Raw genomic sequence first — 17,344 nt, forward strand, 5'->3', positions numbered from 1 at the left:
ACAGTCTCACCTCTCTTCACCACTGAGCAAACAGCTGTTCTTTCAAATCCAGCTCCGATGTCTCCTCCTCTGCAAAGATTACACAACTCCCCAAAGATGGCCAGAACCTCAGTTCCCTGAGCTCCCATAACAGTTTGCTTTTCATTATTATGGAATAATTCACACATATTAAAAAACAACAGCACAACATGACAACTTTTCCAATGGCCTCTGTTACAGCTCTCCTCACAAGGGGTAGAATTGTTTGTGTTTGTCTTTCCCATTGGCAGGCAGACTTCTTCTTCCTCTGATGATGACTCCCAGGCACAGGATCCAGCACATAGCAGGTGCTCAAAAAATGTTTGGTCTAAGATTAGTCTCAGCTTTCATTCCGTAGCTCAGCAATGGCCTCAGTACTTTTTCACAACTCCTCAGAACACAGACTGAGAAACTAAGACTGTCAAGCATTCTCTACTAAGTAACTCTCGTCTTGTGATGAAGTCCATTTCTCCCTGCTCTGGGCTAAACCTGCATATTATTGCTCATGCTGGTAACTGAATGCTGTTTCCATACTAGACCCGGTATTTTTAGCACTCCTGTTATGATAAACTCATGGTAACCTCAAAAAGAACAAATCAAAGTCAACTTTTTGTCACAGGAAACCAGCTCACGCTTAATGTTTTGCAACATGCCATGGGAGAATAATAAAAAGATGAGACCTTCTGCTCACAGATGGTGAGGCCAACTCTCAAGATAGTGGAAAAATGTAGCAGGAAGCGTTCAGTCTGGCCACTATCTTAGTAAGTAGACTGGAAAAACACTCAACGCCCAAACCAGGCAAACACACGTGCACGGACGGCAGGGCAGCTGCTTCCCCAGAGGCTGAATTGTGAATGGGGCAGCAAGAACTGCCTACGTGTGAGGGCCGGCTGGGGCAACATTGGAATCAAAAGCCTGATGGGTACCTAGGGAAGCAGGTGGGCAAGAGGATCCTGTGGGGACCCCAGAGGGCAGGCTGCTCTCCCTCTGGAGTGGAGCAGATGACCAGACAAGCAATCACCAGTCACTCGTGCAAAAAATATTTATTCATTGAGCACCTACTATGCGTTCCGTTAGGGAATGGTGAAACAGTCAGGTTCTCTACAAGGTACTCTCAGGTGTGCATCACAGCCAAGCACCCTGTCCTCACTAGGAGTTCCTAAGGCATCACCAAGTGTATTAGTCACATTCTTAGAAAGGCTCCTAGGAACAAATTCTAAGGACTGGGAACAACCAAAAACAACTTACATGCCGTTCAAGATGAAACTGGTCACAGACGATGGTACAACCAAACGAATACTACATTATGCAGCCAACAAGACATAAGGTCACTCTCTATGTGCTCAAGACCTTTCCTTATCACTTAAGGCCATCAAATGAAAAAAAGCAAGCTGCCAAACACTGCTTAACAGTTTGGTTACACACACACGCGTGATCAGAGTTGTTAAGCATTTTTCAAGAAGATATACAGGAAATTCTTAATAGTAGCTTCCCCTGAAAATCGCAAGAGGGGAAAATGAGGAAGGTCTAATGAAGAAAACTTACTTTTTACACCTTTGTGAATTGTTTGAAAATTTTTTACTGTAATACTTTTCTAATAAAAATAAAATTAAAATGTCTCTTGGGGGAAAAAAGACGACTATCTGGGTCAGAATTCAGATGATCTTTGTGTCTAATACATTTTTGAACCACGGTTTTCTACAGTGTAGCAGGGGTCCTGTTTCCCTAGCAAGCAGAGCTCCTAATCTAAAATTTAACAAAATCACTTCGTTTAGAGACGTATTTTATAGATGTGAAGAGCACAGTCTCTGGGTCAAACAGACTTCATGGTCTAAATGCTGGCTCTGTCTAGAAAACCAGGCATATTGGGCTGGCCCCATGGCTTAGTGGTTAAGTGCGCGCACTCTGCTGCTGGCGGCCAGGGTTCGGATCCTGGGCGCGCACCGATGCACCGCTTCTCCGGCCGTGCTGAGGCTGCGTCCCACGTACAGCAACTAGAAGGATGTGCAGCTATGACATACAACTATCTACTGGGGCTTTGGGGGAAAATAAATAAATAAATAAAATTAGAAAACCAGGCATCTGAGCAAGTCACAACCACGCTCAACCTTGGTCTCCTTAAAGTAAAGTGGGATAACAACTGCGCTTCAAAGGTTGTCAGGAGAATGTAAGAGAATATGTCAGATGCTTAGCACAGTGCCAGGTAAGGCAGCAAGTACTATTCAATACACAAAACCATTTTTTTTAATAAAATTTTATTAGAACACAGCCACGCCCATTCCTTTTTGTGTGTGTGTGTATGTGTGTGTGTGTGTGAGGAAGATCAGCCCTGAGCTAACATCCATGCTAATCCTCCTCTTTTTGCTGAGGAAGACCGGCTCTGAGCTAACATCTATTGCCAATCCTCCTCCTTTGTTCCCCAAAGCCCCAGTAGATAGCTGTACGTCATAGTTGCACATCCTTCTAGTTGCCAATACACAGAACCATTCTTATGTGCCACAAACAGGAAAACAAGAGTACTGCCTGAAAAACTCACCACTCAACTTGGATTTTCTCCAAGGCCATCCCACAGCCCCAAGTCAGAATGTTACCAATGTTTGACTTTATAAGCTCAAAATCAAGGCCACTTTCTAATTCTATCAATTTCAGGTGTGCTAACTTTGATGTAAAAAAACCCTTCCTGATCCTACTCACTATGTGACTGGAAAATGCCCTGCACAGAGCCAAGGAGGAAAGCTCCAGTGGTATAAAAGCTGTGCCCTGGGCACAGACACCTTTCACATTCACCACCTCACTCCCTTCCCTAGAGCTAAGGGAAGGTGGTGTTATCTGGCCCCAGCCCCCTTAACAGGTCAGGGACCAGGACCCGAAGTTCACACACCAAAGGCTACCCCAGCTGAGACGCAGGGGGAGCTGCGATCTGAACTCAGCTCTGCTCGTCTCCAAAGCCTGTGCTTCTTCCATGACACCAGACTGCCCATGACTCTATTCAGACGGCACTTTTACTGTTATGGCTGACTAGCAAAACAGGCTGGGCGGAAATATGGTTCTAACTAAAACCAAACCTTAGGACTAACTGGAGGATATTGCTCGAATTAATGAAATAATTTCTAGAAAATTTTAAAAGAAATACATTTAAAATGGGTAAATTTTCTGGCATAAATCATACCTCAATAAAGTTGTTAAGGGCCGGCCCCGTGGCTTAGTGGTTAAGTGCGTGCGCTCCACTGCTGGCGACCCGGGTTCAGATCCCGGGCTCGCACCGACGCACTGCTTCTCCGGCCATGCTGAGGCCGCGTCCCACATACAGCAACTAGAAGGATGTGCAGCTATGACACACAACTATCTACTGGGGCTTTGGGGAGAAAATAAATAAAAATAAAATCTTTAAAAAAAAAAAATAATAATAAAGTTGTTAAAAGTATAAAAACAAAAAATACAGAAACACGAGACACAAGAAGGAACTCATATTTTATTAGATTCACTATTTATTTATTTTTTTTATTTTTTTTTTTAAAGATTTTATTTATTTATTTCCCCCAAAGCCCCAGCAGATAGTTGCATGTCATAGTTGCACATCCTTCTAGTTGCTGTATGTGGGACACGGCCTCAGCATGGCCGGAGAAGCGGTACATCGGTGCGCGCCCGGGATCCGAACCCGGGCCGCCAGCAGCGGAGCGCGCGCACTTAACCGCTAAGCCACGGGGCCGGCCCAAGATTCACTATTTAGAACGAGAAGAGATTTTAGAAACTTTGTGCTATAATTTTACAGGTGAGGAAACAAAATCCTAGAGAGGCAAGTTGACTTATCTGCCCAAGGTCACAAAGACAGCTGATGGCAAGTGTATGTGGCAGCAGGGAAGTTCATGTGTGGAAGCCGCTATGCTCTCCTGGGAAATCCAATGAGGTCGAATCACAGGAGCATCTCAGTTATATGAATGGCTGAGCAGAAAATCAAAAGAAGTATTTCTCCAAATATAAGAATAAGGCGATACACCCATAGAGTCAGCTTAAAACTTACAAGCTGAGGGTTCTAAGCCACTGGCAGTAACCAGGGAAAGAGATCAGGAGAGCCATTCCCTCTACTTCCAGAATCTTAGTCTAGGAGGTAGTAGAAGGAGTTAATCAAGTATGCACCAATAAAGAAACTCCCAGAGAGCAAACCAGGCCCTCGTGCTCACTGCATTTGGAACACTCCGTGTGGTTCCAGTCGCACTTCCTCTGGAAAGACACAGCAGAGCTCAGAGAGAGACCAAGAAGGCAAAAAAACCCATCAGGAACGTGCATATGACAACACACAAGGAAGGTTAGAACTTGTGATCTGCTGCAAAGAGAAAGGACCAGGAAAGGTTGTGCTGGATACCCACAAAAAGTCAGGAAGAGCACTGGCTGCGGAGTAAAAGAACTAGACCATGGAAGGGTCAGGAGACTTGGATTGTAGACCGAGGACCACCACTCATTTGTTGTATGACCACGGCGCATCACTTCCCTTCTAGGCCTCATTCTTATCATAAAGAGAGTTAGCCTAATTAGAACTGCGAAGTGGGTTCATTTTACATGCCAAGTCAGAGAGTGACTGCAGGCAGTGCTGTTTAAAGGATTCTGAGTCTATGGGAAAGTGGCCTGACGGTTTAGAAACGCTGGCCAGTGATGAGGGCCCCTTCAGCCATGTCTGCCACAGGGGAGGGATGGAGGGAAGAGTGGGAAGCATATATATGCTAGCCTTGGCCTAGATGATATGTGGGGTTGCCTCCTCCTTTCAAAATTCTATGACTATGGGGGCTGGCCCTGTGGCTTGGTGGTTAAGTGCGCGCGCTGCGATGCTGGTGGCCCGGGTTCGGATCCCGGGTGCGCATCGAGGCACCACTTCTCCGTTCATCCTGAGGCCAAGTCCCACATACAGCAACTAGAGGGATGTGCAGCTACGACATACAACTGCCCACTGGGGCTTTGGGGGGAAAAAATAAATAAATAAAATCTTTAAAAAAAAAAAAAAAAAAAAAATTCTATGACTATGTAGAACTGTACATGTAAAAATGGTTAAGATGGTAAATTTGAACTTGAAACTGAAAAGATAACTAGGACCATTTAGAAGAAAGAAGTAAACATATGGAATATATTATCCAACAAGTGTCACAGGCAGAAAATTAAAACCCAACAGGACTGCTGCTATGATAACACCTACTCAAGTATGGAATTAAGAGTAAGTTGAGTCACTCTCCAAACTTCTACCACACAGCTGCACGGTACCCACGCCAACAAAAAGCGCACAAACCTCCATGGCTAACACAGGTCTCCAGGACTTGCTCTGTGCTAAGCTTTCTGCATGTATATCATCCAAGCCCCACAAAAGCCCTCTAAGGCAAGTGCTGCTGACACCCCGGGTCAGAGGGGAATCTGAGGGAGCCTCAGCGAAGTCTGCGGTTCAACATTACCCACCTAAAAAAAATGGCAGAGCCAGGACTGAAAGCCAACTCTATTTTGACTGCAAAGCTCTTGCTCTGAACAACCGTGCACCACTGCCTGCTGTACGGGTCATAATATTAAGGCTACCGCCTCTTCCTCACGACCTGTCTACTCTCCCAGCCCCTTGTAACTTCTGACGGTGACAGTCAGCAGCGTCTGGATTAAAATACACTTTCCCCCACACTGTTTCCAGGGTATAGTTTTGCCTCCTCACCTCGATGGGCTCCTGAGGATAGGGATGGCCACAGGCCTGGGCCTTCATCCATCGGTGCCTTTTTTTTTTGTGGAAGATCAGCCCTGAGCTAACATCCATGCCAATCCTCCTCCTTTTGCTGAGGAAGACTGGCTCTGAGCTAACATCTATTGCCAATCCTCCTCCTTTTTCTCCCCAAAGCCCCAGAAGATAGTTGTATGTCATAGTTGCACATCCTTATAGTTGCTCTTATGTGGGACGCCGCCTCAGCATGGCTGGAGAAGAGGTGCGTCGGTGCGTGCCTGGGATCCGAACCCAGGCCGCCAGTAGCGGAGCGCGCACACTTAAGCGCTAAGCCACGGGGCCGGGCCCAGTCGGTGCCTTTTAAAACACCTATAAATGGGGGTACAGCAGCTACCGCATATGAATGTGAGGAGGATCCAATGAGCACTGAGAATGGAGCCTGGATGCTATTGTCACCTGGCACCTTACACATTACTCAGACTTCAGCGATGGGGCTGTTCAGGTCCTACCTCCTTTGCCACCTACAATCTGTGTCCTCTTGGGCAAAAGAGTGACCTTCTCTGGGTCTCTGTTTCTTCATCTCCAGAAACCAAATTGGGAACAATCCTTACCCAGTCTACCTCATAAAGGTGCTGTGACGATGAGATGGATGAGAAAACACTCTGGAAACTGCAAAGGGGTATATCAGGGTGTCTCAACCTTTGTGAGAAGGCACTCACATAGTCAATGGCACTATTGACATTGGAGGCTACAGAAGTCTTTGTCATGGGAGCCGTCCTGTGCCACGTGTCATGCGATATTTAGCAACATCCCTGCCCTCTCCCCACTAGACACCAGTAACACCTCTCCCCATCCCACCTCTAGCCGTTAACAACCAAAAATGTCTCCAGACACTGCCAATGGCCCTGGTGGGCAAAATCGCCCCTGGTTGAGAATTACCAGATTATGGTAAACTCAAACATCAGTTGACTCCTTTTGTAAGCAGCAGTGAGAAATGCTCTGGCTATACCCCAAACCTCTGCAAACTCATGGCTACTGTGAACCGAGGGCTCTCTACGTCCTGGGCACTGAGCAACGAGTTCCTCCCAATGGCCCGGGGTCCCGTGCTCACTCTCAACCCGGCCTGGGGAGGCCCTGCTCTGGCTCCAGCTGGCACTCCCTCGCCACCCTGTCCCAGTCCCTAGCAGGAGGTGTTTTCTGCATCCTACCATCCTCACGTGCACAAGACTCACTCCTACCTAACCCATTTAATTATTTCTGTACAGATGGATATTAAGTGCTTTAAAATAGTTCATCCGCCAACTCTCACATCCCCAGTCTGGTCGACACCACTAATTAATATGGAAAAAGCTTTATTCACAGATAATGTAAAGATAAACTTTAGCCTCATCTGATCTTCTTACTAGTTTATTAAGGAAGTTTTATATGGTTTTATGTATTTCCCTTTGAATCAATATATACAGTGCTTGAGGAGGAAGGAATGTTTTAAACTATCACACACACCACCATCTATCTTGACGGCGGGGTGGGAGTGCTCCTGGAGTCTGCATAGACAAAGGGAAGGAGTGAGGTGGGGAGGCAGCTCTCCACTCAGCCTGGCGAAAAGAAGGCTGAAGACTGTCCAAATGCAACCAGAAACTGCTTTGCAAATGGTATAAATAAAAGCTCCATCTCTCTAGCTCAGTCTCCCTGAGAACAGGTTACGGCTGTGTAGAGACACTGACTCTCTCAGGCCTTCGAGTGGACATGTGGGTCATGGGACCAGTGGCTGAGGGACTCCAGTGTCCTTCCTATGCAAATCTTGTGCTACATAAACTATGAAATGGAAAAAAAGTTGGGAAGCACATCCCCAAAAGCACCAAAATGTCAAAGTGATCTTTTTTTGTTGGTGCTTTTCTGGTATTTTCTACAACAAATAAGGGTTATTTTTACACCAATTAACAAATCAATATTATTTTTACACTTACTTGCTGTAAACTTTGGGAACAGAGTAATCTTAATCTCTCTGTGCCTCAGTTTCCTTGTTTGTAAAACAGGAATAGTATCTACTCCAAGGGCTCACGCTAAGCACTCAATGTTAGTGATTATTATTTTTAAAATGATATTTAAAAAATTATAAGTGCCAGGGAGAAGAACACTGAGAAGCCAACCAATACTTAGCTAATCGCCCCCTGGGGACCAGGAAGGATGGTGAGACAGGAAAAAACCTTTCAGGAGAGGAAGACTAGTTTTGATGCCAGGGAAGAACTCTGAAGAGGAAAAAGTGAGGAGGAGAAGTTGCTTGATTTATGACACTGTTATCTGGGCTCACCTTTAAAGGGCAGTTCATCTCAACAAGTAATAAAACACGCAAAAATCATCAAGAAATCAGAGGTCACTGACGGGCCTCATCTCCATTCCCTCAGATGTTCTCCAGTGGCCACTGAGATCCAGTGAGTGAGGAACCTGACTCCAGGGGAGCATCAAGGAACCATCTGGACTCTGCAGCCACCTCTGCAGAGATCCCAGCACAAAGCATTCGCTGGGAAGCTCTGCTCGAGCCCTTACCTTGAAGGAGAAAGTAATCCGAGGTCGTGCGCTTCAGAGCTGCCTTGGCTTGATCGCTGCTCCAGTCCACTTCCAGTGCCTCTTTAACAGAGCAGAAGACCACCTTCTGTGGAAAAAAGGCAAACCCGCTTAGGGATAAAATACGTCGCCCTTAAATCACAAGGCAGCCGCTCTTCACCATCTCCGAGGAATGTCATTAAGGTTTACTGTTCATTAAAAGAAGCTGAGGCCCACTCAAATCCAATAAACCTTTACTGAGCACTTACTGTGTGCTCCCCTGGGCTCTGGGGACCCCGCGCTGAACGACATGTACCCCCTGCACTGAAAGAAGACGGAGCAAAGCTCTAACGACTTAGTTCCACTCTGGTTCTTTCTTTTACTCTGGCTGTGTTTACAGTGCAGACACCAGCACAAGTGAGTAAGAATGTGTGTCTAAAGACATTCAATAAAACATTCTCTGTAACAGTAAACGAAAACAAACAAAAATTAAATGTTTTTCAGTAAAGGAATGGTTTGATGACAATGAGGGATGACAATACTAATAAATAACAGCACGAAAAACAATAAGCAAGGGGGATGGGCCGAAGGCTCCAGGCTATGGAAATGGAAACTGCATTTGTAAAAACCCTGTGGTAGGAGGAAGTATGGCTGGAAACTACTAAGCTAAATCAAATTATCTTGAAAAGTGTTGTGACATATTTATATTTTAAAATACAAAGAATTAAATATGAATAAGAAAATGGTTTTCGTTTCCCTTTCCTGAACAATTCAGTCCAAAAGCCATGTGTTGGGACTAGGGAAAAGCAGGGAAAGTGTGTGTGTGTGCGTGTGTGCGTGTGTGTTAAGTTCGCACGCTCTGCTTCGGCAGCCTAGGGTTCGCTGGTTTGGATCCTGGGCAAGGACCAACGCACCGTTCATCAAGCCACGCTGAGGCGGCGTCCCACATAGAAGAGCTACGACTCTACAACTATGATATACAACTATGTACTGGGGCTTTGGGGAGAAAAAAGAAAAAAGAGGAAGATTGGCAACAGATGTTAACACAGGGCCAATCTTCCTCAAAAAAAAAAAAAGGAGAGGGAAATATGGAAAGAGACTCAACGGATGAATGAGTAAAGAAAATGTAACTCTCTCTCTCTCTCACACACACACAGGAATACTACTTAGCCATAAATAAGATGAAATCTTGCCATTTGCAACAATATGGATGGACCCTGAGAGTATTACGCTAAGTGAAATAAGTCAGATGGAGAAAGAAGAAAGCCCAATAGCCAAATACCATATGATTTCACTTATGTGCGGAACATAAAAACAACAACAACAAACACATAGATATAGAGATCAGACTGGTGGTTACCAGAGGGGAAGTGGGGAGAAGAAGGGCGAAAGGGGTGACAGGGCACATATGTAAGGTGATGGATGGTAATTAGTCTTTGGGTGGTGAACATGATGTAGCTGACACAGAAACTGAAATATAATGATATACACCTGAAATTTATATACTGTTATAAACTAATGTTACCTCAAAGAAAAAAAAAGAAACATGGAAAGGGAGAAAACTAGAATGAAGCCTGTGGTGAGAGTTATTGGTGTGAACTCATTTCCAATATATACAGACAAATAAGTAAGTGTAGACGGAAGTGTGTGTACACATACAAATATTAACTAGCTATGTCCACTGAGAGGGTCTAAAATACTCTGGAAGCCATGAGCACACCTACCACCAAGATCTTGGTTTCTAACATCCATCCCCCACAAAGAGTACGGGGCAGGGAGAGTAGGCGAGGAGCCTGAAACATCTTACTGTGCCTGAAACAAGGAAGTGCTCAAAGAACGATGGGGACATGTCACGAGGAAAACAGGAGCCAGCTTAAAGGAGCTCCCCCAGTCAAATCTAGAACAATCTAAGGATAAAAATAAATAATAATAGATTACAACACTTTAAATAAACTAGAATCCATTAGTCCATAGACCTAAAATTAACTAATTAATAAGGTTTGATGAGGCACAGGATATTTACATATTTTCAAAATACCTCTCCACAAAATACGTATTAGTCACACAAGGAAAAGAGGAATTGTTTTTAAAGGAGAAGTCTAGCAGACATAATCTTACCAAATGATCAAAGTTAACACTACCAGTAAAGGGGCATATGGAAACCACGCATCAGACCACAAGATGCGATAAGAAGCATCCATGCCATGACGTTTTTGCCAAAGATGCGTAGCTGGAATCTAATCACAAGGGAACATCAGACAGACCCAAATTAAGGGACATTTTACAAAACAGCTGTTTTGTAATCTTCCAAAGTGTCATGTAAATCTAGACGCACACATGATCCTTAACTGGATCCTTTTGCCATTAAGGACATGACTGGAACAACTGGGAAAATCTGAATGGGGTCTGAGGATTAGGCGGCAGTGTTGCATCCATGTGAATTTCCTGATCTTGCTGGTTGGTTTGTGATTAGACAGAATGGCTTGTTTGAGAAAATACAGTCTGAAATATTTGGGAGTGATGGATGGGGCATCATGTTGGCACCTTATTTTCAAATGGTTCAGAAAAAATGGTTCTCAATTCTAGCTACTTTTACTAAGTTTAAGATGGTGTGTGTGTGAGTGTATAAATAATTTCAAACTTACAGAGGTGTGTGTCTCTCTTCCTTTCTTCTCTCTCTACACACACGAACGCCACACAGACACACACAGCAGATATTTAAAAAAGAAAAGAGAAGAGCCTGCCTGGTGGTGCAAGTGGTTAAGTGCGTGCGCTCTGCTGCGGCGGCCCGGGGTTCACCGGTTTGGATCCCAGGCGCGCACCGATGCACTGCTTGGCAAGCCATGCTGTGGCGGTGTCCCATATAAAGTAGAGGAAGATAAGCATGGATGTTAGCCCAGGGCCAGTCTTCCTCACCAAAAAAAGAGGAGGATTGGCAGATGTTAGCACAGGGCCGATCTCCTCACGAAAAAAAAAAAGAGAGAGAGAGAAAGAAGATAGCAATGCTATAACGTAGGAGGCTAAGTGAACCAAGATCTACCAGCTACCAGCCAGTTTACACAGCTTGCTAAGGACCAAAATGGTTTGACAGATTCAAGTTCGAATTGCTAGTGAAGATACAACAGTCATGGCTTTTAAAGTGGCTTTCTGCCTCCCCACAATCACTCCTCTGGGGTTTGGATCCATTTGTAAAACTAGTATACAAGATGTTTGCACTGCCCTCAAACCTTTTGGTCAATGGGTTTGTTTGACCTCAAAAAATAAGTCATGTAGTCAGCCTGGTGACATTTAGTGCCTGGTACAGACTGCCAAACCCTTCTTTTTTTTTTTTTTTATGAGGGAGGTCAGCCCTGAACTAACATCCGTGCTAATCCTCCTCTTTTTTTTTGCTGAGGAAGACCGGCTCTGAGCTAATATCTATTGCCAATCCTCCTCCTTTTTTTTCCTTCCCCAAAGCCCCAGTAGATAGTTGTATGTCATAGTTGCACATCCTTCTAGTTGCTGTATGTGGGACACGGCCTCAGCATGGCCGGAGAAGCGGTGCGTCGGTGCGCGCCCGGAATCCGAACCCAGTCCGCCAGTAGCGGAGTGCGCGCACTTAACCGCTGAGCCACCGGGCTGGCCCTGCCAAACCCTTCTTAACAAGTCTTGCAACACAGATCAAGCCATCAGCGGTACGGTCTGAGAATGCCACCAGAATGAGGAAACAAAGTCTTATCAGGTTTCAAAGACTACCAAGACCTTAATTCAAAATTTGTGTAGTCTGCCTGGCTAAGAGCAATGCTAAGAATCTACTGATTTTTTAGGCCACTATATGACAAACGAGGAAAACAAAAGTTGTGTTTTAGACTCTCAGTCGCAGGCAGGTCCACCTTTAACACTTTCAGCACCTGGGGCAAGAGTACAAATGAAAACTCGTATACTATGTCTACATATTTAGTTATAAATCCCACCAACAAGCTATTATTTAAAGACCATTGCATTCTCCTGCCTTGACAAATATACCTTCTTCATAATCACCTGGAAGACCAGGTTCAAATCTGGAATTCTCACACTCCTTGGGAGTTCTGTGCCTGAACACGGTGTACTGGGAAAGCTGTCCCCTTCCTTTACCCCGTCTCTTCTCACCTCTGGCTCTGTCCCACAGTGCCAGAGGTTCTGCATTTGAGGGTGGCCACTCAGCTCTTCTTCCCCATAAGCATCCAGCCCTCAGGCCTAGGCATGCAGACACAGGGGCAAGGTCTGCACTCTGCAGGCAGATTAGGGAAGAAGCCCAAAAAAACCTGAGAATGAAGCTTGGGGTTGTCAGGGCAGGAGATTCTGAGGGCCCTAGGTATCCAGAATGTGGTCTAGAACTGGGTCGGGGGGAGATCTATGGGCTCCAACTGGACACATCTTGATCCCATGGAATCCTTACCCTGTAAGGGGAATGGCTGGAAGAAGGCTAGAGTGGGACCTTCTAGAGCACTAGGGCCAAAGACAGAGGCCCTTTTTCCTCCCCAAGTCTAAGGGCAGAACTATTCTCAGTTCTGCCACTACCTTGTAACTTTAGGCAAATGAATGTACCTCTCTTGGGCCTGTCTGTGGCAGACAACGTTAAGGGAAGTTTCCCGGTATCTGGGGAGGAGGCCACTAGCGGCCTTGTCTGTAATGTGTACTAGCCCTGCAGCCACAGATGCCAGAACCAGAGGTGGGCACACGGCCCAAGCCAGACCAACCAGATCCTTTCTCCTGGGAATTGGGAATTTCTCCCCAGCTGCCCTGGTCTTTACCCGTCGCAGATCACAGGAGTTATGCAGCGCTTCCTGTGCTACTCCAGCCTGCCTCCAATTAACGCCCTTTTTAGTTCAAACTACCCAAAGTCTACTACTGCCACTTATAACAATTAAAAATAAAACTTAACCAAGTCACCTCATCCGTAGCAGGACAGACGCCTTACCCACCTCACTGGCATTGGATTTCTGAAGAGGAAACACACTCAGCAGTGCTTTCTGGGAGTGAAGGGTCTTTCAGAGGAAGCACCCAGCAGTGCCTGCCAGGCAGCAGTATCCACCATCCACCCGAGTGAACACACTAAATCTGGTACCTTTCACACCCCACACACCCCTCCCACTTCTCCATGTTCTCGGCTCCTGGATCCCTCTGCCTGGAACGCCTAACCCACTCCCCTCTATCCATTTCCTTCCCTGACTATTCTGGGCCTTAAGGATTTCAATCTGATATTCCAGTTAAGACTAATGACAAGCCCTCTTCCACCGTTAACTCATCTCCTCTCCTCAAATGGGTATCAGCTTCCTGAGGCAGGGACCATGGCAAAAGGTACAGCGCTGAAAAGACTAGATTTTCAACAAATAAACACCCATGAGCTGAGAGGATCCAACCTGTTTTTCATTTGCCAAAAAGCCCAACAATAAATATAAAAGATGAATTCTCCACACAGTCTATCAGCCATCAAATTATGGGGTCATGCTGAGCCAGTAAAAATAGTGGAAAACTGCAATAACCTCAATCCAACAGGAGACTGGCTCAGTAGATGGCGGCAAGGCAAAAGAGGAAGACCTACAGGGCTGCTTACAATCACGATCTTCAAGGCAGATACAAAGATGTGGGGAGTGCTTATGGAAGTACGTGGAGCGAAAAAAGCCAAAGATAATGCATAGATATGTCCTATATATTTGGTCACTATATATGTCTTCTATGTATTAATATACATTAAGTAGTACTCCAATTTTATTATGTGCGTGCATAGAAGAAATACTGAAAGGAGTGTTACAGTCATTACTGGCTAGCAGCGTTCACATTTTCTCAGCTGGTTCTGTATTTTCCACATCTGGGACTGTGAACATATCTTACTCTTTAAACCAGGCTGAACATCTCTAACAAGTGACATAGTTCTGGATGTAAAGCTGCACGTACATCAGAACTGAAATAACTCTCAGAACTACAGATTTCGAAGTCTAACTGCCTCACCTACTCAGGGGAGGCTAGAGGTTTCAAAGCATTCTAACAAGTGACAACCATAACGCAAGACAGTTTTCACACTCTGCACTGGGGCACAAGAGCCTGAAGTTACCAAACGTCACTGGTACATAGTGCTGGTTCGGGAATATATATTGATAAAAGTACTTGAGAGTAATTTAACAGGGTCTGGTCAAGTTGAAGGCAGATGCACATATCCCAGTGTTCCTCCTAAGTACCTACCCTAGAGAAATCACACTTTACCCAAGGAGATTATCTACACACACACACCACTGATCACAGCACAGTTTTTAACAGTGGAAACTTACAGACCTAAATGCCGATCAATAGAGCAATAAATAAATACAGCCAAAAAAAAAAAAAGAGACTACCCTGCAGCGCTGTCCAAGAGAACTTGCTGTGAGGATGGAAACGTTCTGTATCGGTGCTTTGGGATACGGTGTGAATAGCCACATGTGGTTACTGAGCGTTTGAAATGTCGCTAGACTGAAGAACTGAATTTTTTATTTTATTTGACTTTAATTAATCTTAATTTAAACATGTGGCTAGTGGCTACCATAACGGACAGCGAAGCCCTAAAACTACATACAAACACAGCCAGCCTCACAAACACAATGCTGCTCTTAAAAAAGCAGGTGGCAGCATACATACAATATGAAACCAATTTTTAGGAAGTTAAAAAGCATACCAAACAATTCTATATGGCTTGGAAATACAGAGATACTTAGTAAGAAGAAATGCATGGGAATGAGAACCACAACTGAGGAGAGTGGTTACTTATGTTGGGGAGGGATAGCCAGGCAGCCTTGACCACACAGGTCACATTTTATGCTTTTTTTTTTTTGTGAGGAAGATCAGCCCTGAGCTAACATCCATGCCAATCCTCCTCTTTTTGCTGAGGAAGACCGGCTCTGAGCTAACATCCGTGCCCATCTTCCTCCACTTTATGTGGGACGCCGCCATAGCATGGCCTGACAAGCGGTGCGTGGGTGTGCGCCCAGGATCCAAACCCGGGCCATCAGCAGCAGAGTGTGCGCACTTAACCGCTACGCCACAGGGCCAGCCCTACGTTTTATGCTTTGAATTTGGGTGGTGGGCACATGGTGGTTAGCTATATTATTCCTAATTTATACCTATAACATCACACAGTAATTTTTATTCCGTTGTTTAGATTTACAAACAAATGATAAGACCATGCCAGGCAGGGCTTTACCCACCCCTCCCGGGGTACCTTACTAAATCCACACAAACGTACAGCAGCCCCGGCGGGGAGACAGAGAAGGAACACACAGCTTGGCACAACAGTACTGGAAATGTTTTGAAGTTGGATAGTGTTTGTTTTACTGTTACGTTCTGTAACTTGCACTGATGTCGCACCAGTTTTGTGTATCAAATATCACAATAAGAAAAATAGAGCAGATTGTGCTGTGATGCTGAGTGGCACCCCGTTCCCTCATTCCTAGAGCCCAGAAACATTTCCCCTGTGAGACAAGACACCACCAGTACCCACCCCACTCTCCACAACTGTCCCCCTGCAAAATCTGCTGGCAGCATTCCACCAAACTCTGTAATCTGCACCATGCAACTCCCTGCCGCTCCCCACCTCCCAACCAAGTGATTCTGACAATTAGCAGGGTTTTGAACCTCTCCGGCTTGAAAGTTCTGGTCTAGGCAACCCAGTGACTTACTTCTAAATATTCCTGGCCAAGTCCTTCTCCTCTCTGGAATTCTGTTCTCTCAGATCAGCTCAAATAACCTAACCTATGAGAATTAATGTACTACAAGGTTAATCCGTTTAGTTGGTCACAAAGAAAGTTAATTTGAGAATTCTTTTTTAAAATTACAGTAATCTCCTCCAGAGTTGTCATATTATGCTGCAGAACAGCCACAACTACACTGAACAAACATTTCCTGATAGGACTGTGCCAGGCACTGCACTAGGAACACAGCGGTGAACAAAAGCAGCCTGCCCCCAGGGAGCTGAATCTCCAATGGGAGAGACACTGACAAGTAACCTGAGGTGCAACCAGCATTACAAACCAAGGTGCACATAAAGAGGAGGAATTGAGCCAGTCAGTCATCAGGAATGTTTCATTTAGGATGGAGATGAGAGGAGGATGAGAGAGTTGTCAACAAATTGCTCAGAAAGGGGGAATCAAAATAATGAATCACTACTCAACTGTGGAATTTCACAACTAAATCATGAAAAGTATATTAACAGTACCCAAATTAGTCACCTACTATTTCAGAAGCAGAGGTAAACTTATCTCAGTATTTCTTACCATGTCATGAACAAATCTTACCTTTTTTTTTTTTGAGGAAGATTAGCCCTGAGCTAACATCTGTTGCCAATCCTCCTCTTTTTGCTCAGGAAGATTGGCCCTGGGCTAACATCCATGCCCATCCATACTTGTATGGGACGCCGCCACAGCATGGCTTGACAAGCAGTATGTCGCTCTGCGCCCAAGATCCAAACCTGCGAACCCCTGGCCGCCAAAGCGGAGCGCACAAACTTAACCACTACACCGCTGGGCCGGCCCCTGCACAAAATCCTACTTTATGTTCCATTTTTAAAGAGCTGATGGTAACCACCATCAGCCATCAGGTCTGGCAGCCCCTAACAATAAAGAAACATGAGCAGCAACATGGGAGTGTGACAGTGGCCTTTTATCCTAAAGGTTTTTCTGGAATGATCCCAATTTTCACATATTTTATCCCACTATCCTCATAAAACTTCAGATTATCCTAGAAACTTCAAGGGGATTCACCTTGAAGGTCGCAGGGCGAGCCTCTGCCCTTAACCACTGTCACGCTGTCCCTGTCTATTCCTTCTTACACAACTGTGGGATCTTGGGCAGGTCACTGAACTTCTTAGCTTCAGTGTCAGCTGTAAATAGAGACAACAGGACTGGGTGTGCTTACCTACACCCAATGCAGTGCCTTGCAAAGGGCAGGCATTTTGCAATGCATACAGACAGAGCTGGCTGTTCTGGAGTGAGGGAAGCCAGAGTCACTCTGTCTCTACATCCGTGCTTTTTGTGGATCCTACTTCCTGTGACTGAATGCTGATCCAGGCTTCGGTGCTTAGCAAACTGTTCTTCACATGCCAACTCTAACTCT

The 17,344-nt window shown here is 45.2% G+C and overlaps 1 protein-coding gene across 3 annotated transcripts in view; it reads right to left on the minus strand.

The window, feature by feature from the left end:
- SAE1 (SUMO1 activating enzyme subunit 1) overlaps window positions 1-17,344 on the minus strand; it is a 67,629-nt gene that overhangs the window by 27,154 nt on the left and 23,131 nt on the right. For all 3 annotated transcript variants that reach the window (XM_087421464.1, XM_004440190.3, XM_087421463.1), the window contains one exon: window positions 8,249-8,354. In XM_087421464.1, coding sequence (XP_087277590.1) covers window positions 8,249-8,354 — 106 coding nt within the window. The remainder of the gene's footprint in view (window positions 1-8,248; window positions 8,355-17,344) is intronic.

This window comes from Ceratotherium simum, chromosome 33 (assembly GCF_057802395.1).
Source record: "Ceratotherium simum simum isolate JZ-2026a chromosome 33, ASM5780239v1, whole genome shotgun sequence".
In the NCBI taxonomy this organism is placed as follows: domain Eukaryota; kingdom Metazoa; phylum Chordata; class Mammalia; order Perissodactyla; family Rhinocerotidae; genus Ceratotherium; species Ceratotherium simum.